Source organism: Coturnix japonica, chromosome 5, assembly GCF_001577835.2.
Source record: "Coturnix japonica isolate 7356 chromosome 5, Coturnix japonica 2.1, whole genome shotgun sequence".
NCBI classification, from domain to species: Eukaryota; Metazoa; Chordata; class Aves; order Galliformes; family Phasianidae; genus Coturnix; species Coturnix japonica.
This window is the reverse complement of record NC_029520.1, coordinates 52936102-52960433: the sequence shown is the minus strand read 5'-3', so window position 1 is coordinate 52960433 and position 24332 is coordinate 52936102. Positions and strand designations below refer to the sequence as shown.

The 24332-nt window shown below is 45.0% G+C and overlaps 1 protein-coding gene across 4 annotated transcripts in view; it reads left to right on the top strand.

Moving 5' to 3' along the window:
• The window catches only part of DDHD1 (DDHD domain containing 1), a 56210-nt gene that overhangs the window by 5633 nt on the left and 26245 nt on the right, over nucleotides 1–24332 (top strand). For 2 of the 4 annotated variants that reach the window (XM_015865941.2, XM_015865943.2), the window contains 4 exons: nucleotides 8219–8392; nucleotides 13112–13213; nucleotides 18490–18618; nucleotides 20373–20520. In XM_015865941.2, the coding sequence (XP_015721427.1) occupies nucleotides 8219–8392; nucleotides 13112–13213; nucleotides 18490–18618; nucleotides 20373–20520 (553 nt within the window). The remainder of the gene's footprint in view (nucleotides 1–8218; nucleotides 8393–13111; nucleotides 13214–18489; nucleotides 18619–20372; nucleotides 20521–24332) is intronic. The other 2 variants (XM_015865942.2, XM_015865944.2) reach the window with 1 other exon arrangement.

Below are 24332 nucleotides of genomic sequence, written 5' to 3'. Positions count from 1 at the left end.
TCAGCAGCAGAACGCTTCTTTAGTTGCTTTACAGCACACCTAGAACACTGCTGTTGGTTGTTGGGAACTCCTTGAACTCGGTTGATGCCATTTCTTAAAGGAGTTTTTCACTGAAGAGTTTTTTCTCACCAGGCACGTGATTCTTCACTTGCAAATAAAATATTGATAGCTTCCATGGCAAGGTAAAGCATTACTTTCGCTAACTGAGATCTTTCCTGGGTTTTACTTTTCTGCCTCTCCTCTTAATTGCATTGCTCAATTCCTTCCCAAAGTGTCTCGTTAGTTTCAGTCCAGCCATCTCGTTCCTGATCAGAAGGCTTATGTGATGGCAAGGCAGTTTGCAGCTCTGCAGTGCTCAGTGTGCATAGCTTCTGCTTTTTGGTGCCTTTCTCCCTTTCAGTAAGGGTAAGTTGTGACTTTCAGGATGCTTTTCTAAAGCACACAGGAGACGTTGGTACTTTGCTTGGATGTGCCTTTGAAGGTGAATTCCTTTTGCAAATTCAGCTTTTATTATTGTGATTTACAAGCACTGTTTAAGCAAAACTAATCACTTTTCTCTAGGTGATGTCAGAAGCACTGTCTGCTGGGTGTTGTCACCTCCAGCTGAGTGATCCTGCTTACAGAGTGAGTTGTGCTCACCCCTTGGTGTGGTCCGTCACTTCTGGTGGTTATGATGAACAAGGAGCAAGGCAGAGATGCTGGGAATGCTGTGGGCAATTCTATCAGTTGTATTTCTAAGGCCGAAAAGGATGTAGGTATGTAATGGCTTTAAGTGTTGGCCAGAAAGAAGGTCAGTAGGGTGGTACTCTCTGTTTGAGTGCAGGCTGCAAGTAGCTGTGAAGACACACCAGAATGTGCCTGGCAAGAGGCTGGAAAGGAGACACTGCAGAGACAGTGGACTTGGTGAAGAGCACAGTAAGTGAGCAGTGGGGTGGAGGATAACCCACTGCAAGGAAGGGAGAGGGAAGGAGATGAGAGAAGGAGTTGGTGTGCACTGAATGTATTTGCTCATCTGGTTAGTTGGTGCTCGAGGTAGGTGTTAGGTATGCACAGAAAAAAGCTTGCTTTTGTAAATACAGATATTCCTATGGAGGGGACCTGCTTCTGAAACAGCACATAAGTAATCATGGCTGCTTGGTGCTGGCGAGAGCTCGCTAGCAGGGACCTGCTGAAGAGCACTTCCCAGGAGAGCACAAACACTCAGCGCTGAGGATGTGATTGTGCAAAAGTCCCATGACTTTCAATGGGATTAGAGCACGTGCTCAAGTTCAGGAGGTGCTCACATATGTTTGTCATGTGGCACAGTCATTCTTTGGCAGTTCAGCTTAGCTTTTGCCTAATGCTGTTGCAAAAAGTGCAAGCTTTGTGTGTTAGAAAAGAGCTGATAAGGGACTATCAACTTAAGGACTACAGCAACAGGTGCTGCTGGTGTAAGTGCTTCACTTCAAAGTACTGGAATTAACATTGGATAAATTCCATTAATGGATAAGAACTCAATAAAGAGTTCTTATTTTTTTAATTTTAGAGCTTTAAAATTAAGGCTGCAACCTCTTCTTGTGATTTAAGAGTCCAGGGTTTTTTGATGAGTGTTGTTCCAAACACCACTGGGGCAGCTGATAAGGTGAGCTGCAGGATTTTGTGTTAAACCGTTGGCTTCAGATCTGTGTAGAGAGTAATTGCGGTGATCTTCCTTCAGCCACTAACTTAGAAGGAAAACCCTTCCTGAAAAACATGATGCATGCTGTATTTTGGGGGTAACTTCCACCTGTTATCTTGAAATTGGCTCAGTAAAGCAAAGTAGAATTATTTGTGGAGCAGCATAATATCGTTTACCACTCGGTGAAGGAAATCTCTTGGATGCTCAGTAAGATTCTGGCTGTGTGAATTCACGTGGCTGCCTCTGTTAAGTTTTCTGAGGTGGATTTCACCCATGAATTGCTTTTTAGGTGGTGGCGTTACTTCTGCAAGAGCAGAACAGGTTGCTGTGTTTGTAGTTAAACAAAGGAAGGTCATTCTGGCTGTGATTAAAGGAATGGTGCCATTTATTTAAATGCCAGCAACCTGCTTTATTCTGCAGTGATGGACTGGGAAATAGCTGGAAAGCTGCAGAACACTGTGCTGCAACAAAAAGCCTGTTCTGTTACCTAGCAGTCAGGAAATAATGAAATTTTAGGTTCTGTCTGTTTCATTACATCTGTCTGTTCACCCTGTGTGCATGATCACATCACTGGCATTCAATTTAGGAATCTCATGATCAGTTTTTATAGCCATCAATTCTCTTGAGCTTCCTGTTCTCTTGCATTCCTGTCCCTTCGTGAGGCTCTGCAACCCTTCCATAGTGGAGCTATGAGGAACAGATATTACCCTGCAAACTGTGCTCCGTGCATTTGCATTGGCACAAATAGAGTCTGCACGATGCTGTGGCTCTATGGGCAGTGGTGGTGATGGCTGGTTGGGTGCGAGGATGTACCCTGGCGCAATGTGGGTGAGTCTGGACCTCATATGTAAGTGAGAAGTCCTATGGGTTATGCACCAGTGGATGTACCTAAAATATCATTGTAAGGGCTGGTGAAGTGGGAACAAACAGCTGATATGAAGAAGTCCAGAGTGGCATCAAGGGTGTCATTGTAAAAGATGTTCATTTAAGTGGCTCCTGTTAAAATCCAGCTTCTTGTGTCCGGGTTCTTACTGGCAGTGCTGTGCTGTGCCCCAAGGCACAAAGTGCGTAGCACTTCTTAGCAGGACTTAAAATGACAAAGATTGATTCTTGCCTAGTTTTTTCTCCCTTTAGGAAGTGTGTGAGCTCCTCTCTTCAATATCTAAAGAGCTTTATCCTCATAGATAGATGCACTAGAGGTCATTCACAACTATAGTGCTAAGGAAGCCAAATTTAAGATATAGAAATAACTCTGCTGGAAAGCAGGAGTCCTGGCTATCGAGCCAACAGCACTTCATGGACCTCTGTTCCACATCCAGCTCTTTGGCTTTGTTGGTTTCATCAGAGTATAAGTTTCAGTTTACATTTTTTAGCCTCTAAATATTATATTAACCTTTTAGATCACATTGCTGGGTAAATTGTTACAGCTGTCAGGAGCTTCATGAGCGGATGGTGCTGGAGGTACCTTGACTTTGCCCTCAGCCCCTCTGAACCAGTTGGTTTGAATGACAGAATGGCCCGGGTTGGAAGGGACCTCAAGGATCACGAAGCTCCAACCCCCCACCACAGGCAGGGCCACCAGCCTCCACATTGATACCAGCCCAGGCTGCCCAGGGCCCCATCCAACCTGGCCTTGAACACCTCCAGGGATGGACGGGGCATCCACAGCCTCTCTGGGCAGCTGTTCCAGCACCTCACCGCTCTCACAGTACAGAACTTCCCCCTGACATCCAACCTAAATTCTCCCTCCTTCAACTTCAATCCATTTCCCCTTGTCCTGCTGTTATCTGCCCTTTCCAAGAGTTGACTCCCCTGTTTACAGTCTCCCTTTAGTACTGGAAGGCTGCAGTGAGGTCACCCCACATCCAAAGCTCACTGCATCTTGCTTTCACACCATTTTATTCTATCTACATGTCTCCCAGATTGCATGTCAGTTTACATTGACATTTCTGAGAGACCTCCTTTCATTTTCTCCTTCAAGCTCTGTTTGCTTTTAATCAGAAGTTTGTGTGGTCTCCGTTTTGCAAGTTTTCTTAGTTCTGAATCAAGAGGGGTGGAAGGAGCCAACATGAGCCACAGTTTGTGCTGTGTGCTATTAAATTTAGGTCTATGCAATTTCAAGGAACAAATTATGATGATCATTGAGTAGTACAAGAAGGAAGAAATGCAGGCAAAGTTAGCGCCATAATTTGTTTTCCCTCTGTGTTACAAGGGATTTACATAGCCTTCATATGCATTTTTATTTGGGTGGGGATCTCACAAACACTGTGCAATGAAATGAAATAGAATATATATGTGTGTCAATTACAGTGTGGATTGCTTCAGTTGGAAGGGACCTGTGGAGGCCATCTGGCCCAACACCCTGCAATGCACAGGGACACCCAGAGCTCCAGCAGCACTCAGAGCCCCATCCAGACCAATGCTGCTTGTGTTTTCCTAGTTCTTCCCCTACTGAGGACCTAGGTGTAAATTGCACACACATCATTAATTACAGCTTTTATATTTGTAGACTTTTTTGGGGAAAAAAAGAATGGGCTTTTTGTTTAAAAATGCATAAATTCTCTTTCTGTTGCCGCTGCTGGAACTGTTCCTCTCTAAAAGCGGTGAAATATGTATGACTAATTAAAACGAAGTGCCTTTCATTAGCTCCTGATCTCTGCCATTCCAACTTAGAGGTTCTGGTGTAAGCACAGCACGTCGGCGTGTACTGGCCAAACACACGGGGCCTCGCTTTGAAGCACCGCCAGCTGCAGATTACGTGGTGTAAGACTTAAGGCAGTAAAGAAATCAAGGCAAATCCTTTCCTGGGGATCAAGGTTGGAGTGGCGAAGATAAACTCTTCACATTACCTCTTACAGGGTTTGAATTCCATACTGGCGGAGAGAAAAGTGAAATTACAGCTAGATGTAAATATTTCATTCCTTTCATAGAAGGAAAGGAGGCAGGGAGAGCTTGGCTTACGCTTTCTGCAATCACCGGTGAATATTCAAGGTGTGAGTGAATGAGTGGATAGGAGTGCAATTGGGCAGAAGGGGCATTGCCCTGTACCAGGTGCTCTTTCTGCTGGGGTTTCCCAGCAGTGTAACAGTGATCAAGCCGAGATGTGAAATACAGTGAGCTGAGATGCTGTGACTGCTCGCACTAAGAGACAGAGTGGTCAGGCTTGGAAGGGACCTCTGGAGATCACCTCACTCAGTCCCCAGCAGTTAAAGCATTGGTGGGGAGAAACACCTGGGTCTCCCTACAATCCCACTGAACTCTGGAAAATGGAAGGACCTGAGCTATGGAAAACCTGGCTCCATCTTTGAAGTCCTGCTCTGCAAACAAAGCCCCGTAATGATCTGTCTCTGGATCTGGAAGTGATTTACAGATGGAGTGTTTTCCAGATAAATGCCCTTTCCAGCCCTAGAGCCAGATATATGATTTTATTCCTAAACCAAATTAGGCCGTAAAGATTTTACAATAAATGTTTTCATATTTCAATCGTTCTATTTTTCTTTTTCCTGGCCCAGCTTCTCTGGGAGAGGCCACTGCCCATCTATTATTTGAGAGCTGCTGTTCAGTGCCGTGCTTTGCTTTAAAGAAACACAGTGGGAAAGGGGTTTTTTTTGTCCAGGAGAAAGAGACTGAAAATGTTTATTTTAATTCCTAATGCTTGGAATTCTAGAAGCCTGTAGGTAGAAAATCCCAAGTGAAAACCTGGAAACCCTTCAGAAATGCAGAAGAGGTGTGTTGTCTTCTGTTGGTTGGGAGTATGAAATAGTATTCATATCGCCTCCTGTTCTGTTGTTGTTTTAGTCTGTTTATGGATGCAGTGAATGGAGCCTCATCAGAATGCATAGAGAGGAATTAAGGAGCTGCTTGCAGATTTTTCCCAGCGAGGATCAACATCTGACACAGTTGTGCCATTGCTTCAGCAACAATGGGATCCTTTATGCTCACTGCAGTTCTGCGTGTGCTTCGTCTCTTCCTGCAGACACAGCTCTGTTGTGAGAGCAGCAGAGCTGGATGTGTGTGCATTGCCCTGTGGAGCAGTGTGGGTGTGTGACAGGTTAAAACACGGGGGGCACAGCTGAGGTGAAGGCAAGCACACGGTGAGCAGCTACTGCTGGACTTTGCTTTCTGTTGTCTGTGCAGCAGTGATTAATAATGATTAATGTTGGCGTGGTTAACAGGTTGACTTTGAGAAACTTCACTCCAAAACCTGACGTTCGGCACTTCGTTCATGGGATGATGACTCTAAAATGAGTTTTAGTTTTCACAGATGAGTTCCAACCCCCCCCACCGCAGGCAGGGCCACCAGTGTCTGTTGGCGTTTTGGTCAGGCCAGCCAGACTGGTGTGGTCCATCCAATACTGCAGCAGTGGACAGAGCATTAAAACAGGCATTGAGGATCTTGGAAGGGAGGAACAGGAGTGCATTGGGATGTGCAGGAGGCTGGGATGAGAGAGGCTGGAGGTCACTGGAGCCTTTGTTTCAGGGGGTTTGCTCCATGCATTGTGCTGCATGCATGCTTACAGGGCTGCCTGTGGGCTTCCCACTTATGGGTACAGTTGGGTAATCAGCAGAGCACCCCTGCCAGCACCCAGAGGTGATGTGGGCCACTTGCTCCAGTTATCTGCCCCCAGCAGCTGCTTCTTTCCCTGCTGCTCGCCTCGCTGTGCTGCAGGAGCTGCCCAGCACCCAGAGCCTGCCCCGTTCCAGGTGCAAAGCCAGGGCTGTTAGGAGATGATCCACATTTCTAGTATTGTAGAAACAATGTTGGCTTCTAAGTCTTCTATGGAGAAGGTTTTGAAACTGGCTTTGGGATGTGGAGTGTTCCTGCCCAGAGGGAAGATTATTGTAAGGAAATTTCCCTTTCGCCTTCCTAGCTTGGAGCTGCATTGGTCTAAGAGATGAAGAATTTGGAACATATAAGGGAAGTGCTTGCGGGTCTCTGCTGCTTTTCATTCTCCCCTGTGAGCACCCATATGAAAGTACTTCACATCCTCCTGCTGACAGGCTGAGCATCTCTGCTTTCTGTTCCTGTCCTTGGGAACTATTTGTGCTCTCTTTTGGCTTTCCTGTTTGTTTGGGCTGATTTTTTCTTTGCATTTCTGTATCTAGTTTTTCTTTACTGTTTTTGTTTGTTGGTTTGTTTTTGCATCTGTTGTTGCTTTTCTCAGCTGCCCTTACCAGCTGCTTTCTCACCATCTGTGTAGGAATGGTTCTTTGAATGGTAAAGCCTTGGTGCTCTTTTTCCCTCATCTCCTTTCTGAAGTCTCTCCTTTTGTGGCTGAGTGCTTTGCTTCCTTGGAGATCTGTCTGTGTGCTGTGTGTGTACACGTGTACAGTGTTGGGGTTTGGTTGAGTCTCTCTCCCAGCTTGTACTGGAAGCCAGTGGTGGGATTGCTGTCTTGGTCTCAGATCTCAGCCAGTCCCATGGCCACAGTCCCACAGCCTCTGGAACCCTCACACTGCTCTCCCTGATTTTCCAGAGATAGAAGATGGGTCAGTCTGGAGAAGAGGAGGCTCAGGGAGATCTTAGCTACAGCTCCATGAAAGGTGGTGGTACTGAAGGGGAGGGTCGGCCTCTGCTGCCAGGCAACAGCAATGGGATGAGGGAGAATGGCCTGAAGCAGTGCCAGCAGAGGTTCAGGCTGGCTATGAGGAAACGTTTCTTTGCAGAAGGGGTAGTTCAGCAGTGGCACAGCTGCCCAGTGGTGGTGAGTCACCTTCCCAGAGGAGCTCCAGAACCATGGAGATGTGGCACTGAAAGACATCGGGCATGGTGGGGTGGGCTGGGGTTGGGCTTTGGGATCTTGGAGGTCTTTTCCAGCCTGTGTGGTTCTATGATGTTCTGAGTTAAAACGGATAGTATTGTCTCATTATGCTTGCAGGGATCTGTGTAAGGAGAGTTCTGACTCCTTGCATTCACAGTACTGAATCTGGGTGTCAGTCATGGTTTGTTGAAGAGCAGTGGATTCTAGCACCCACTTTTGGAGAGAAATCTGTTTTATCGCATGGACAACACATGCTCAGCACCCAGCTCCCCTGTTTGGAGTGCTGGAAGTGAAACTAGACGGACAGGGACTGAAAACAACCCCCTCTGAAGACTGGTTTTAATTAAGAAATGGCTTCACTCTTTAAAATCATCCTTTATGTTAACTGATACACAAATGGAGTTATCTTAAGTGCAGTTCCCAAAAGAAACAGGGCTCTGTGCAGTCAGGGTGAGCGTGTGTGGTTTGCTTTCTCCTCCTTGTTCTTCATCTTCTTTACAACTTTAAACCACTGGTTCCTGTCGATCAAACGGTGTAAAGGAGCACGGGTCTCACAAAGTTCTTCATTCTTTTTGAAGATGCAGGGCAGCCACGTAGAGAGGAGTATGAGTCCCATTTTTAACCCAGCTCTAAATTGGTTTTGCAGAATATACATCTTCCTGTGTGTTCCTTGCATCCTCAAACACACTCAGCCCCATGGGGAAGACATGGTGTTTCTTGGTGTGGTTGGGGTTTCCCTCCCTCTGATCTGCTGTCGGTCTGGGCTCTGTTGCATAAAAGAATCTCGTTTGGTTTTCAGAAACGGAGAAGATTCCGGTAATGCGTGGGCAATGGTTTATTGATGGTACGTGGCAACCCCTGGAGGAGGAGGAGAGTAACCTGATAGAGCAGGAGCACCTCAACCGCTTCCGGGGCCAGCAGATGCAAGAGAGCTTTGATATGGAAGTATCAAAACCTGTTGATGGAAAGGAAGGTAAGATTACTTTTCATAGCATGTAATCTGGGTTGGTTTTCTGTTCTACGTAATGGAAAAGGTTATAGGGTGCAGTTTGCTGTCCCCTTCTCCACTGTATCTTATTGTAGGATTTCCTGCTGTAGCACATTTGGTGAGCACTGTAAGATTATATTCACAGATAGACCTCTTGTTCCCATTTTGCTTAATGTTTCATATCTTTTAATTGTGTTTGAAATCTCATTTCAAAGTGTAATCTCTTTATGGGCTAAGAAGTGTGTCAGTGTCTGAATGCAAACTGGCTATTAGCTCTCTGGCTGGTGTTCCTAATTTCTGCCCTAAAGGGAGCATCCATTTTACAGATCACATTTCATTTTCCATTCTAGCTCAATCTGTGACTTTATTAGAGTAGTTTTCAGCTATGGTAAGTCTCGGGCATTCGTTCAGTTATGGAAGTCCTTATGTTTCAATCACCAGGCTGAGGGCGCTCAGTTAGGATTCTTGGCAATCTCAGTCAAACACATTTAACCTTCTTAAGAATGGTCTTCTAAACTCACCGTGCAGCTGAACTGATGGCTCTGGGTAAACGTAGCACAGCAGAAGTACCTTCTGCTTTAACAGCTCTGTCAGTGGGTGCCTAAAGTTGGGTGACCACTGACTCCCAGCACGGTGCCCACAGCTTCCGAAAGGTGCTTTTACCTGGTTTTTGTTTGCTTGTATCAATCTGTCATTTCAATGTACTGATGCAAATCCCAGCGTTGTTATTGCAGCTGTACCCTGCTGGGAGCACAGTGTCGTTTCTGGTAGGTCAGCAAGAGTTTGCTTGGAAAGCACACGCTTATGGCTGCTGAGTGCTTCCAGCCTCACCTCCTTAGCCTGACTGCCCTCAGAGTTTGCTTTGATCCTGGCTGGATTCTAAGTACGTTATTCAGCTTGTAGTGTTAGTCTAGACAGAGGAAGAAACATTGCAATTCCAGTACAGCTACAGGAGGAATCCACACTGAGGATGAGGAGCAGAGATTTGGCTGCATTTCTCTGACTGCTTTGTTGTAGAAGAGAATGACTGCAGACTGTGCAAATCACCATTGTAATATTGGCAGATTCAGGACAGTACCTTCTAGCTTGCCATCACTTACCTAACTTAGAAATCAATTTTTTTGGGCAAAAATAGTCCTCACATTGTCATGTGGTAGTTGTACTGGAAGCTTGATATTTGCTGCTCCTTCCTAAAGCAATCAGGTCTGACACCTTAAACTCCTCAGTGAGATGCTGCATTGCTGAAGCAGTATCTGTGGGCGGACCACAGACTCCCAGCTCTGATTTTTCTTCTTCCACTGTGCTGATATGCAGATGATACTGGAGGCTTTGGGGCCCTCACATTCTTTTGCCCATGAGTTGATGAGGTTTTTTCTCATCCAGGCTTTTTTGATAAGGACGAGGGCTTTGCTTATCTTTCTTCAGGAAGGCAGGGATAGGGAGGTGATCGTCCCTCTCTACTCTGCTCTTGTGAGGCCCCATCTGGAGTACTGTGTCCAGGTGTGGAGCCCTCAGTACAAAAAAGACATGGAGATTTTGGAAAGGGTCCAGAGGAGGGACAGGAAGATGATCAGGGGGCTGGAGCACCTCCCCTATGAGGACAGGCTGAGGGAGTTGGGTTTGTTCAGCCTGGAGAAGAGAAGGTTGCGGGGTGACCTCATTGCAGCCTTTCAATACCTGAAGGGAACTTACTCCCAGGAGGGGAGTAAACTCTTGGAAAGGGCTGACAATAGCAGGACACGGGGAAATGGTTTTAAGTTGAAGGAGGGAAGATTTAGGTTGGATGTTAGGGGAAAGTTCTTTACTAGAAGAGTGGTTAGGTCCTGGAACAGGCTGCCCAGTGAGGTTGTGGATGCCCCGTCCTTGGAGGTGTTCAAGGCCAGATTGGACGGGGCCCTGGGCAACCTGATCTAGTAAAGGTGTATGTTTGGTGGCCCTGCTAGGCAGGGGGGTTGGAACTACATGATCCTTGAGGTCCCTTCCAACCCGGGTAATTCTGTGATTCTGTGATTCTGTGTGAAGGCTCATTCTTCAAGCTGAACATATGTAGATTAATATCAGCACAAGGTGGTAGGTGACAGTTTGATCTAAATTCTTAGGTTCAAAAATTTAGATGTAAATACTGAAACATGAAACTAAGGAGTTTATTTGGTCACGCTGAGTTGGCTGTCACTGCCTTCCTGCAGCACTACTGACTTTTCTTGTACTGTGCTTGTAGCCACGTGTTATGCTTAAATATGCTGCTGCTGTAAAATCACTATAAATATTTGAGACCTTTATTATAACACTTGTTCTGTGAAAGCAGTATTTAAAGTGAAAACATTTTGAAGGGAATACAAAAAGGGTATTGTAATACCTTGTTAGCAGACAGTAAGATTAAAATGTACAGAATAAAGTAAGATTTACAAGCTTAATTTCATGCACGCAAAGACAGTTTGTTCAGGACTTGCTTATCTGAAGAGCAGCATTCTCTAGCAACCTCAGTGATATCAAGGCCGCTGTAAGATAAAAACAAAACCATGATCTTGGATAATAGCAAGTTCTGAAGGGATCTTAGGCTAGATGCTTTGCTAACATCATTTAGCTACAATAAAGGCAGGGATGTTCTGCAGCTGAAGTGTTGCTTTCTCTCCCTTGCTGTGCGATAGGAGCCCACGCACCCCCTGCTGTGTGCTCCTGCAGCACAGCTCCAGCTGCAGAGGGGGAGGAGCGGTGTCTGCAATACAGAGCAGTCTGTCTCTGAGCTGCAGGTTAGCTGTTAGTGGCAGGTATAGTTAGGTACCTGTCTTTTGTTACCCTGAAGGCACTTCAAGAATATTTATTTGACCAGGGACAAGTGATTCTGGAAGTTTAATGTATGTGATACTAAAACAGGAACAGATGTAGCTGATTGTATTTGCAGAGAGGTGGGGGAGCATCCATCCATAAAGATGCTCAGAATTCAGTTGGAAATTGCTGGAGCAACCTGATCCAAATGTGATATTAGATTCAACTGAAAAGCTGATCCTGTCTGCGGGAGAGTGGAGCAGATAACCCCCAGCAAGATCCTTCAATGGCAATCAGAGCTGTGTTCCTGTGAGAGACTGTAGGAAATGTAGAAAGCAATCCCACAAGTCAGAGTCAGAGCACATTTTGCATTGATTTTGAAACCTCATGAGTTTCTGGGGTTTCGCTATGGGCTTCAGTGTGTCATTAGATGCCATGACGAGTATAGGAATTGTGTTTGGGGTTTGTGCTGTTTTGCCTTAGGTTTCAAATACAGTTTTCTCTGCTCATTTAGGAAAGAAAAAGGCACATTAACAATAAGTTTTTGTCACAGCTGACTGCGTTAACCTTCGGAAAGAGAAGTCTCATTCATGCAGTCACAGGATTGCCAGGACCAGGAGGGATCTATGGAGACTGCGAAAGCAGCAGAGCCAATGAGGGCAGGTTGCCCAGGATGTTTCCATGGGGTTTTGATTATCTCCAGCAGAGGAGACTCCACAGCATCTCTGTGGGCAGTCTGTTCCTGTATTGCCACAGCCAGCACAGTATTCTGTAGTCTGTAGGCTGAATTGTTCCATTGAGTCCCAATGCAGGAATGATGAGCCTAGTTTTCCTTTCCTGGAGAAAACTGATGTGCAGCAGTAATATGATGTACAGCATCTATATGAAGGATGCTGACAGAGCTGTGAGCTGAGAGTGTGAGGAGGTGTGAGATGACATAAGCATGGAATATCACTGACAAGTTGCTGGACTGCAGAGCATTAATTGCTTCTGGTCCCTGTAAGGGAGGATGTCATGTCAGTTGCATTTTCCAGCAGGCAAGTTTATTTCCAGTCATTGCAGCCTCAGCAACGTTATGGATTCAGAAGCCCAACTGGAGACTCTGATTTCTCACTGGCTTTAAGCACACACTCTCCTGACTACATAAGGTTTTTGGGGCTTGCCTATGACCTGGGGCTGTTGGTATGAGAGCAGAAGGTGGGTTGGTAGGAGCTCACCCTCAGCCTTGCTGTGTAAGTGCCAAGAGCAGCAGCCGTGTGACTGCATGACTCGATCTGCTTGGCAGCAGTTTCCCCCTTCCTTAAAGCATTCCTTCCGTAATTGCACAGCACTGATGTGAAGGTAAGTCCATGGAAAAGAACCTTAGGTGCAGCTGTGTGGTGTTTCAGGAGTGAAGTAGGAGAAGTGAGAGTCTAATAGAAGCTGTGGCCTTGCCTTGCCATCCAAGGGAAGCTCCTGTTCAGGGTGGGAGGGCTGTCAGAGACATGATGCACGTGCTGCTGTGTTTCTCTGTCTTTTCTAGTCTAACTTGTAATGATTCTCTTGCAGCCTTTGGGGGAAATAATAGAGCTGTGCTTGAAGATGAGTTGTTTATTTTTCCAAATGTTTCGAGTCTGCTTAGAAGTGCCTTTGTTCTGCACTGTGCTGAGTTATGTGTTAATGCTTTGGTACGCCATAATGCAGAGGCACTCAATGAAGCTGCATACGCTGTCACAGCTTTCCTTCCCTATGTTGTGGTGTCACAACTGCTCGTGAAGAGCAAAGAGATGTATTTTGGCTGACGTGACCTGACGCTCGTGCTACAAAAGCAGCTGAAATTTATATGCTTTGTCAACACATGTATCGACTCTGTTTCTTTTTTAATGGCAATGTTAATGAAAAAAAATATGACACTCCTTTTAAAAATTTTACTTTGAAGCTCAGTGTTTTTACTTTTAGTTCTCTACTACCTCCCTCCCTTCTCCCTCCCTTCTTTGTTCAAATGGAGAGGATATAAGGAGAATTCAGATGCTGCATGCCTTAAACGAAAGCGTTCCCAAGGTACAGTAATTGTAGATTATTTTTTATCTTGTAGTACTCCTGGCATAGGAAGCTTTGCCTTCTAGTTTGCTTGTATCGGTTAAATGTATTAGAATTACATGCTTCAATTTCTTGCACTGTGTTGTTGCCATTTTCTCCACATGGGAAGGAAAAAGTACTGTGGGTCTTAGGAGGCAAATAGCAGTGCTGTGAGTCGTAGAGAGAAGTAGATGCTAGCAATATCATGCTGTAGTCTTTATTACAATTGCTTGTGGCTCTGATTAAGAACTTTTTGTTTCTTACGCACCTGCTTTGTGGTTTGACTTTCTCAGTAAAGCAGAAGCAATGCTTTTAGAATCCCTGCAGGCCCAGCATAAGGCAGATCGTGCTGGGGAGGAACTGAATAAAGAGTTTTGTGCTGGGTAGAATTTGCTTGGCTGCTCTTTGGATGATGGAGGCATCTTTAATTTTGTGTCGGAAGTTATTTTTCCTGCAGCTTTTTTTGTATTGGAATGAAAGAAGTCACCAGATCTAGGATGTAAAACAGGGAGGCTGTAGAGAAACCTGATCAAGGCTGCTGTAACACAGGAGGAACTTTGGGCTTTGGAGCAGCTGATGTTGTGCCCATTTGCTTCAGCAGGTGGGAGTAGTTCTTACAGGAGCTATTCAGGATCACAGAAGGTTCCAAAGCTCTTTACCACAGATCTTTGCCACTATTAAAGCTGGCAGTGATTAAACTCTTACTGACCACATTGTGGACATTGGAACCAGACTGCTGCAAAATGCTCCTTTGATTTAAAATGTCAATGTGGGGTTAGAGTTATTCCTGTCCTACTGTATATTCTTTCAGTTCCTAGGAGTATTCTGAAGGATGAGGATCTACTTTGGTATAAGTATTTGCCTTGGAATTCCTACCATCATATTTGTCTGTAGATGAGTTTAAAATGCGAATGTCTGAAAGCAAAGTGATGCCTTGTAAACCAGTTCCTGCCTCTTCTCACCCATGGAACTCAGATCTGTTAAAGGTGAAAAGCAGTAACTTCTGTTGTGGAAAGTCAGAAAAGACTTAAAGACTTCTGTCTTTTGATCTGTAACCATCGTTTTGAAATTATTTTATACATTATTTTTTCTCCAAATCGTGTTCATTTGTAGCATCGAATGGATTTGAATTAAAGTTGCATATTGGGCAATCAGTGATGTTCTTGAGTCAGAAGATGAAAATACCTGGGGGAAAAAACAAAGACAAGAATGGATGTCAAGCAGTGTAAATCTGTTCTCTGGTCTTGAGCTGTAACCAGAATGCCAGTGCCTTTGTGGAGCAGACGGAGATAACATCAGCTCATAACACTTCAAAGATGCTTTTCCCTATTGATTTTGACTTGCATTGGCACTCTGGTGGGAAAGGATCACCCCATGCTTCGGTCTTGGCAGGTGGATGAAAGTGCCAAGTTAAAAGCAGGTGCTTACCTTAAAGGGTATTTAATTGTAAACTGCTGGCCTAGTAAGATGCCATCTTCAGGTCCCTGTCTGCAGGTGCTGGAAGCATTCAGCTCCTGGAGCGCTGAAGCCAGCATGCTGTTTGTGCCCACCATGCCCACATCCCTCAGTGCCACATCTCCACGGCTCTGAAGCATCTCCAGTGACCCCACCTCTCCATGTGCTGCTGTGCCACTGCCTGGCCGCTCTTTCAGAGGAGAGATCCAACCTGAACATCCTCTGGCACAATTTAAGGCCATTACTATACTTCTCTCTGCTGTATTCCATCTGCAGCTGGGCTGTGGCTTCCATCTGGTTGTACTCTAGGTGTCTGTCTTGCTTGGTATTCCTGGGGGGAAAAAAAAAGAAGTTTGATTTCGCTTTCTTGAACACAAAGGCAAATAAAACTTGATCTCATTTTCAGAGGCTTTGGCTTTTTATGCCACTGAGCAGCATGCAGAATACTGAGGGGTATACTCCTGCTAAGAAAACTGTGCTTTCTTGATGTCGGAGAAGTAGTTCATGAAAACAAAGCTGCAAGAAACCTGATCGAGAAGGATGTTCCTGTCCCATGGCTTTACCAGGAGGTGCTTTCATCTTCTCTGCAATCCACATAGACAGAGTGCTCCAGGAAGACCACGAAGTGGAGGTATGAAGACAAAGAGCATCCATTTCCCTGTGCTCTACCTGCTGCCTGAGCTGAATTCTACAACTGCTTCAGTGAAACCACGGCACGCCTTGGTGACTTTCTGACACTCAGTGACATCAGTTGGCTCCAGAAATGTCACTTTGACCACCTCTGTGCCAAGTTGGTGGTTTGCATCCCAGTCAGCATTTAGGTCTGAAAAGAAAATGTACATTGTTATCATCTCATCTTCAGGAATAGATAATTCTCTCTCCCTCAGGTTCAAAATAGCAACAGCATTATTTGTTATCCCATGCCTGAAAAACATGTTTATGTTTTTTAGTTTTATTTTCTTTTTAAATTATTATTTTCACATTGCTATCAAATCTTCTCCAAATACATGTTTGTTTCCTGCCTCCCTGTTAACAAACTTTGTGAATGTCAGCAGTAAAAATCCCTTTCACTGGGGTGGCTTTGAGTCTTGAGTCTCATGAGAGTCCTAGAATGGCCTGGGTTGCAAAGGCCCACAGTGCTCATCCAGCTCCAACCCCCTGCTGTGTGCAGGGTCACCAACCAGCAGCCCAGGCTGCCCAGAGCCACATCCAGCCTGGCCTTGAATGCCTGCAGGGATGGGGCATCCACAGCCTCCTTGGGCAACCTGCTCCAATGAGTCAGGTTTTCTCATTTGGGGAGATTTATATTCTCATGATGGACAAGGCAGACCGGGTTGGAGGATGAACTGACATCCCAGTATTTTTGAGAGTCAGAACTGGGAGACAGAAAGTCTCACTCCATCTCAGAAAGCATATGGGATGTTCTGTGGAACAGGTGCATCAATCCTCAGACGGACTATTCAAGCAGGGCATCCCAGGAAGGAAAGCTGAGAAACAAGAACCGCTTATTTTAAACATTTTCTTTTGGGTTTTATGGGGGAAGGGAAGGATGTATATAATCCCAAGTGCTGAAAATATGTATTTATACATATTTGTATCTGACCTTGAATGCGATGTGTATCTACCTTGACAGCACATCTCAGCAAGGTAAGATATTCTGTTCCCAAGAGACAACGAAGCACAGTCCTGAACGTTACTGATAGTTTCATGAGGTGCTGTTAGAAGCAGACCCAATTTTTCAGGTTTCCTTCTGAATGCATTGCTAAATATCCAGCGAGACAGTGTTGGATGTTCATTTGCAGTTCCTTAGTGCATGCTTGCACAGGTTTTAGTTTATTTCAATGTGTCCTTCAACATAGACACTTTTGAAGAGGAGCATAGGAGGGAAGTTAGAGTTTATTCTTTCCAGGTGAGAATAATGAATACAAAATGGAGGAAATCTGCCACTTTCTGTGTTTCCTTTCCAATGAAGAGGCTGGACTTGATTCCAGAAAGCACTTGAGGATCTCTGCTCCTCACACTGCTGCTTCTTTCAATGGTAGCAAGCAGCTCATTTGGAGACTTCTCTGCTTCTTCCTGTGCATGCTTGGAATCTTGAGCATGGCATTCTCCATAGGCATCGTGCTTCCAGTCCTGCTCCGTCAGCTTCCTCAGGAATTACTGAGAGAAGGATTTCACAGAACTCACATGGAATGAACCTCTGCTGCTAAAGACCTGCTGAGTGGGTGCATTAAAAGTCTACAGCGATCATGGGCTCGTGGGTAGAGGAATTATCAGCCAACCAGAAGGAAGTGATGTGCCTTTGCCACTGGACTGCACACCTCCCAGCACATCGCAGCCTGCTGCATTGGCTCCACACTGAAACCTGTTGTTTTGCTAGGAATTTCCTTTCTTCTCCAGTTCTAAACTGAGATCTCTGGGTATGAGCTTCTCTCTTCACCTGTGAGGTTATTTAGGAAAAGCCACTTGGCTTGTTGGTTGGGTTCTTGCTATGTTACTTCTTGCTCTGTCCAGTCATCAGCCCAAGCTGCCACATCTAAGCCAGGCTGGCTTCCCTCCTTGTTTGCCACCGTAAAACAGCAGCGTAGTTCTACTTCTTGTGAATCAGCTGTTAAGTGTGGCAGGAGGGGGCAATCCTTTTCTAATCTCCTTGTTTCTCAGAGTCTTCATTTAGTTTTTCCTCAGGTTACTTTGGGGCCGTCTGCCTTGGAAAAGAGAGAAAAAAGGCTTCAGGGGAAAGGTTACACAACATTAATTAATTTGTGCTGGAAGAAACTTAAAATAGGAAGCCATGATGGCTCATGCTTTCTCATAATGTTTTTTGACTACAAGAAATTAGAGAACTTCAAGTGGAGGACAGAACAGAGCTGAGCTTGTTATGGAAAAAATAACATAAAGCCCTTACGAGTGTTTTCCATGGCTTCACAGCCTTTTCAGTAAGACTCATGATGTGGTTAAACAACATAGGGTTATTGCTGTTAGTTGTCAGCTCTCTGAATGCCAAGTGTTGCACATTGGCTGAGACCTGAGCAGCAGATTTCCAAGCACAGGCGATAGCTGTGTTGCTGGTAATACAGCATCGGTGATGCTGCTTTGCACACAAAGCTCAGCTGGGAGATTCTGAGTTGCATTATTACATGCCTGCTGTGCTTAACCCCAGCAGTCAGGCAGTGTGTCATGAGGTTGGTTCCAAATCTGGAAAGCACAATCACAGCATAATAAACACTAGAGCTCTTAGGAGCTTTTCGAAAGAGCAAAATTCTGCTCTGTGCCAGAAATTGCTCATTCAGAGGCTTTCTCATTGAACCACATTTTCAGCTCCTGGACAAATGAACAGCGGAAGCAATGGAGCCTTCTCATAGTGGAGCCTTGAAAGCCTCTGTGTTACTCTGGAGCTTCGTAGCCTTGGTCAGAAGTGGGGATCCCACTGTATGGCTGCAGGAGAGGTAGAAGTGCAAGGGCACTTTCCTAGCAGAAGCGCAGCAGCCAGCAGTATTGTGGGGGTGCATCTCCCCCTTCATTTTTTGCTTTCAGTTATAATAAGCTTTAGAATCCTACCAGCCCTAAGGAGGGTGCGGGAGGATGATGTGCAGCGTCCTCAGGGGTAGTATCCAAACTGCTCTTTGTTCTGGTCAGATTAATCCTACATGTAAAAGCTTTCCAAGGTAAGAAGTAGTATGGATTTAGGTGTAATAGAGCAGTAGATATAAATGTGTGTGTGTGAATTACCCTTCTCTCTGTTTGAAGAGGCTTTTGTTTTCCCCTTACCCATCTAAATTCAATGTTGTTCCTTTTTGCTGCAGCTATTCATAGTCTAAAGTTGAGTCGCAACCATGTGGACTGGCACAGTGTGGATGAAGTGTATCTGTACAGTGATGCAACAACATCTAAAATTGCAAGAACTGTTACACAAAAGTTGGGGTTTTCCAAAGGTAATATTTCTCAGACTTTGTAAAAAGATATTGCAAATATCTGTATCTGAAGTTTCTATATGTGACGGGCCCCTTTTTGCTGGTGGGGTTTTGCGGGGTGGGTATAATGGGTTCCTTAGGTTACCCTGAATAATTGTACCTAGACATGGGTTGTTTTTGTTACATTTGTTCCTTATTGCTTTGGAAGCAGCAGTTTGCATGTATGTACTGCATGATGCTGATGCTGTGGCAGTGCCTAACAGCCACAGTGTAAGAATTGCAGTTGCCTTTGCAACCTTAGCTTCCTCTCTGTACTTACAGACCGTGATGTGCTCCTTAAATACACAGCTGGACCTCCCCCTCTTGCCAGCATTTGCCTTTTTCAGTTCATTAAGCAGACCTGTGAACTGAGAGGAGGGGTGAAGCAGTTCCATCTAGATGGAAAACATTGTCTGTAGGAATCCAGGCTCATTTAAGCTCAGAATTACCAATTTTGTAGCTGGTGAGGCTGAGACAGTTATGAGAAAGGGTTTTCCTCTTCAGAGCAGAGGCAGATTGCAGCCAATCTGGAATAGTGGGACGCATCCTCCCTGCCGTGCTGCTCCTGCACACTGCTGGACTATAGAAACAAAATGAGGCACGAGCTGCTTTTGTTTTCTTCTTTGGTTTCTGAAGAGACAAGGTCAGGTAAAGGTTTGGCTTTTATCTGGTGCCTGTCTTCTGTAATTATTGCCCTCTTAACCCTCAGGGCTCTTGGATGGACACTTAATTAATGTTAGCCAAAAATTAATATAATTTAAGGCTGTCATTGCACAAGTTTCCAGGAGAGATGAAGTGCTCTATATCCACAGTGTGATTTTGGACAGCATGAAATAGATCATTTAGACATTCTGTCCTAAACAGTTTGGGAGGAGAAATAGCAAGTAAAAGCTCCTTGATAAACCTGTCACGTAGAAGAACTGCTCTCACTATTTTTGTTGTGTTTTCCTCCTCCTCTGAAACAAAATGAGTTGCTTCTTGCTGTTTTTTGCACATGAGGAGCAATGCTGCCTTGCTCTGTGTGGCCATCCAAAGGGCTCAGCTGGATGCGTGCTTTTCTGGTGTCCCACAGCTCTTAAAGCAGGCTGCTGCCTTCTGTATGGCTCTGTCACTAGAGGGGGATGAAGCCACACTGTGCCCGTGGGTTTCAGCAGCCACCTGCAGGGCAATGCGAGGATATCCATACCTGCCTGCAGAATTGGCTTTTGCTTTGACCAGTGAACTGGAGAATGCCTGCGGAAACATGGGGCTTAATTGGCTGCGAAAAGAATGTGCAGTTTGTCACTTTAGCAGGAGAAAATCTAAAGTTTTTCAACCACCCCCACTAATGCCATCAGAGATTGAGTGACGGTGAGTACCTGTCTGATGGCGAGGTTGTTTCAGTGATCACCTGCTGGGGAAGTAAGGTGGAGATATATGGAATTCTAATGGCTGGGGTACGTAGAAGAAAAGCATTATGTAATAGAAGTTAGTGGACAATCACACAACTCTTCTCTTAAAAGTCTCTTCACCGTGGAAATGCCTCCTAATACCATGACTGACAGAATTAACATCTAATTGCTCAGATCTCCCGGGAGTAGAAAACTGCAGATTATTAAAATACAGACTGAACCTTTCTGTGTATTTTCAGAATACTTTTTAATGTCTTAGTCTGGGACAAATGAAGCTTCTGTCAACATGTGAGACCATTGCATTTCGTAGAATGTCACTGATCTAGGATCATGTTTTTTCTGCAGCTTCAAGTAGTGGGACAAGGCTACATAGAGGCTATGTAGAAGAAGCTACATTAGAAGACAAGCCACCACAAACTAGTCACATTGTGTTTGTTGTGCATGGTATTGGGCAGAAAATGGACCAAGGAAGGATCATCAAAAATACAGCTATGTGAGTCCTTCATAACGTTTGCAGTAGCAACTCTAACCTGAATAAAATGCTGACAATGTAAATGACAGCAGATCCTTCAGTTTAAGCTGTATCTCTTCCTATTTCCCTCTCCCCTTGTCCCCCTGAGTCATTACTCTTTATACTGTGGGTGCATTGCTTTCTATGTCAGCTCAATGTGTGAGCCTAGGGAGAGTGGCTTCAAGCCAGAAGAGCAAGGATGTATTTTGTTTTCATGACCGACACTCCTGACTTCTAGGGGACTGTTCAGTGAATTTCTAGCACCAGCACTCAGTGACTTTGCCAAGTGAAGGAACATTTTCATTTGACCAAAATCAAGGGGAATCTCCATTGCTCCTGCAGGTTGTCAGAATAGCGAACAAGTGTGTGCTGGTAAGAGAGAAAGTGAGGAGCTAGAATGAATACTGGTGTTTGTAACAGCACCAAGTTACTTAATATGGTGGGAAGCTGTTGCTGAGAATCTGCTCATGGAGTTCTGTACACAGAAGCCTGATGAAAGGCAAAACATAATGAAATGCCTATGGGGTCTTTTCATTAAATGCCTTTTGTGCAGCTTGGTTTGCAGATGGGTTTTGATTTGACACCTGAGCTAACTTGGGAGGCCACTTACAGTGCTGGTGAACAGGAGGACACAGTGCTGAGTTACTGGGAATGCTGTCCCTGAAAATAGTTCTGTTGAATATTAGGAGTTGGGAGGTCCTGATGACAGAACTGAAGACAAGCTGTTGTTAAGGTTGGTTAGCTGAAAGAAGCAGTTAAAATGTGTTAGCTGCAGATCTGTGTTATGCAGATGGTTTAGTACGTGCGTCCCAAATAGTTCCACATTCCATCAAAGCCAGCAGCAGTAGCATTGTGCCCACTGCCTCCTGTGGAAGTGTGATGTGGAGTTGATTTCATGGTAAGAACTTTGTGACCCTCCCTTTAAACTCTGCTCAGCACTCTAGATTGGTGCTTATGTGAGTGACTGAGGTGCTGTTGCTCCTTGTGTACCATCGTGTCGGCAGGCTCTCCAGCTCCTGCAGCTCAGTGTTATCCTCAGCTATGGTAGAGTAGGCCTCTTGATTTCACTGCCATCATCTGTCATCTCAAAGCAACAACCTGCTATTTCCTGCTCCCCTCATGCTAGCACTTCACTGCTCTAATTTGTGGTGTTTTAGGAGCAAGCGGGCAAAACCACAGAGGGAGAAATCCACAGCCCTCGATAAAAGCCTGAAGCTGGTCACTAAAATATATGTAAAACCTTTTAGTTTTTTAGGAGCCAATTGCACTGACAATGCAGATATCCTACAGATGGGTTGCTGGTTTAACAGCCACCAGCAGTCATTAAGTCATTAAGACTTTTATTTTCTACTCCATTCTGCATTGAAAATGCATATGGGGTTTGTGCGTGTGGATTAATTTCAGCTCATGACAAAGTGCACAGGTGTCCATTCCATAAGAAGCCTCACTACAAATGGCAGCACATTATATGAAATCACAGCATGGCCTGTGTCACAAAGGCCCACAGTGCTCATCCAGCTCCAACCCCCTGCTGTGTGCAGGGTCACCAACCAGCAGCCCAGGCTGCCCAGAGCCACATCCAGCCTGGCCTTGAATGCCTGCAGGGATGGGGCATCCACAGCCTCCTTGGGCAACCTGTTCCAGTGCGTCACCACCCTCTGGGGGAAAAACTTCCTCCTAAGATCCAACCTAAACCTCCCCTCAGTTTCAAACCATTCAAGCACGAGCTTTTGTGCTTCAGCTAATTTCACTCTGGTCTCAGAGTCCCTCAGGAGCTATCAGACAATCAGTTGGTATTGCATAATGCTTTAAAATACAAATTACTGCCATAAATTGTGTAGTCTGTGCAAAACCTGCAAAGGAAAGCATCATGTTAGATGGATTCACTTATTTTTTAACTGATTGGTGGGGAGGATCCCATATGTTCTAGGGAGGGATTTTAGAAGCAATGTCTGCCAGGCCAATGCAGTGGCACTTCTCAGAAGCCATACTAACACTTTGTGTTATCACTTCTGTCTGTGATAAGTCTGTATATTATTTTTACTTAAGCCTTCTTCTGCACCAGGGACACAAAAAGTCAAATGCTGTCTTCTGAGAATGGACAAGGATGGGGACATGTGTTTTTTGACCTTTCAGACTTTTAAGTACGATCTAAGGAGGAATCATTTCAGTATTGTTTCCTTTAAAATGGACGTGGTTTAACAGGAAACCTGTAGTTGCAGCCATGCTGTCTGTATAACGTCACTGCCCATCATCACCACCATTCCTCTTTCCTTCCCTCACTAATATCTGTGTACAACCAGCAGCTGCAGATACATTAGCAGCCCTCAGAGCTCATCGTTGTCTTGGGCTGTGTGCAGCTCTGAAAGACTTGTGTGTCACTTGGGATATTGATGTTCCAGTGTGGGAATGAGGGATCCAGACTGGGAGAGAACAAAGGCAAGGCTGGTTAGAGGGAGCATGTAGGCCAACCACCAGGCTGATAAGCAGATGGACTCTCATGGTGTCTCTTCTCCTAGGCCTTTAGGAAATACCCAGGATGCTAGTTTAGTGTCGCACTGTATAGTTTATTACACATTGGGATGCTGCTGCAGGCATGAGTAGGTGACATCCATGTCTTTGATAGGCAAGTAAGCATAGTGCCTGCTGTACGCTGTTATCCCAGTGTTCAGGTAGGCAGAAAGAAGCAGCACACTCCATGATGCCTTTCATTGCTTCGGTGTGGTGCTTGTGGGGTCTCCAGGAGGGGATCTCCCTTCTCCCAGACCTCTCTCCTGCATTATATCTTTGCCACGTACACGTATTCTGACATCTTTCAGATTCAATCTACCCTGGTATAAAACCTTTGTATATTTTTCAGCCTGTGTGAGAGCAGCACTTCTATTCATAGCACAAAACCATTGCCCCACTTGGGCAAGTGGCCTTAAAAGAAAAAGAAAACGAAGTGCAAAAATGCAGCTTATAACTCAGACATGGAATTCTCTGCCTGTGACACAGTGGGCTGAGAGGCACAACCGGAGCTCAGTTGATTTGCTGTCCTCAAATTACTGCCTCAAGAAGAAACTGATGCACCTCCTGATGTATCTGCATCATTAGGCAGATACTGTTCAGCACAGAGCTGAAAACAGAGCTCTGCTTCCAGGGTAATTTAAAATTGGATGCACTAATTTCATTAAGAAATGGAGTTCAGCCTGCTCATTAATGTGCTTCGATGCTGGGGTTGCAGGGTGTCTTGTAAGTAGGTAAATGGAAAAGATGCATTCTATCAATGTTTGAGTGAATGGGTCTTTGGGAGCTGTGACACGATTTTGTTTCTGCACAGTACAGTTAAACACATTTATTGTCTAAATGTAGCACGGCAGCTGGTACAACAAGCTGCTCCTGTCAGTGGTGATATTAACAGCAAGACTCGTCTGAGAAGAGACAGTACCTCCTCCAGGCTGGAACAATGATTCAGCTGACCTGCTGCGAGCAGAATAACGAGCAGTGAGTTGTTCCAGAAGACAAGGAAATAGGGTTTATGTAACGGGAGGAGATGTCATATTCTGTATTTCCATGTATCAGAAACCAATATTGGATGGCTGAGCGTACTTTGCTGGCATTTTTGGTTTCCCATCAGGTGCATTATTCTGGTGTCGTGTGACTTCTGAGAGGATGCAAAGCGGACGTTAACAAATAAGAATCATTTGATTCATCCTGTTGTCTTACCGCACATCGCTCCTATCATCATCTAAATTCCTGTGCTTAAAAACTGAATGGAGTAATTGCTCTGCGTGTTTGCACAACAGCTGCGA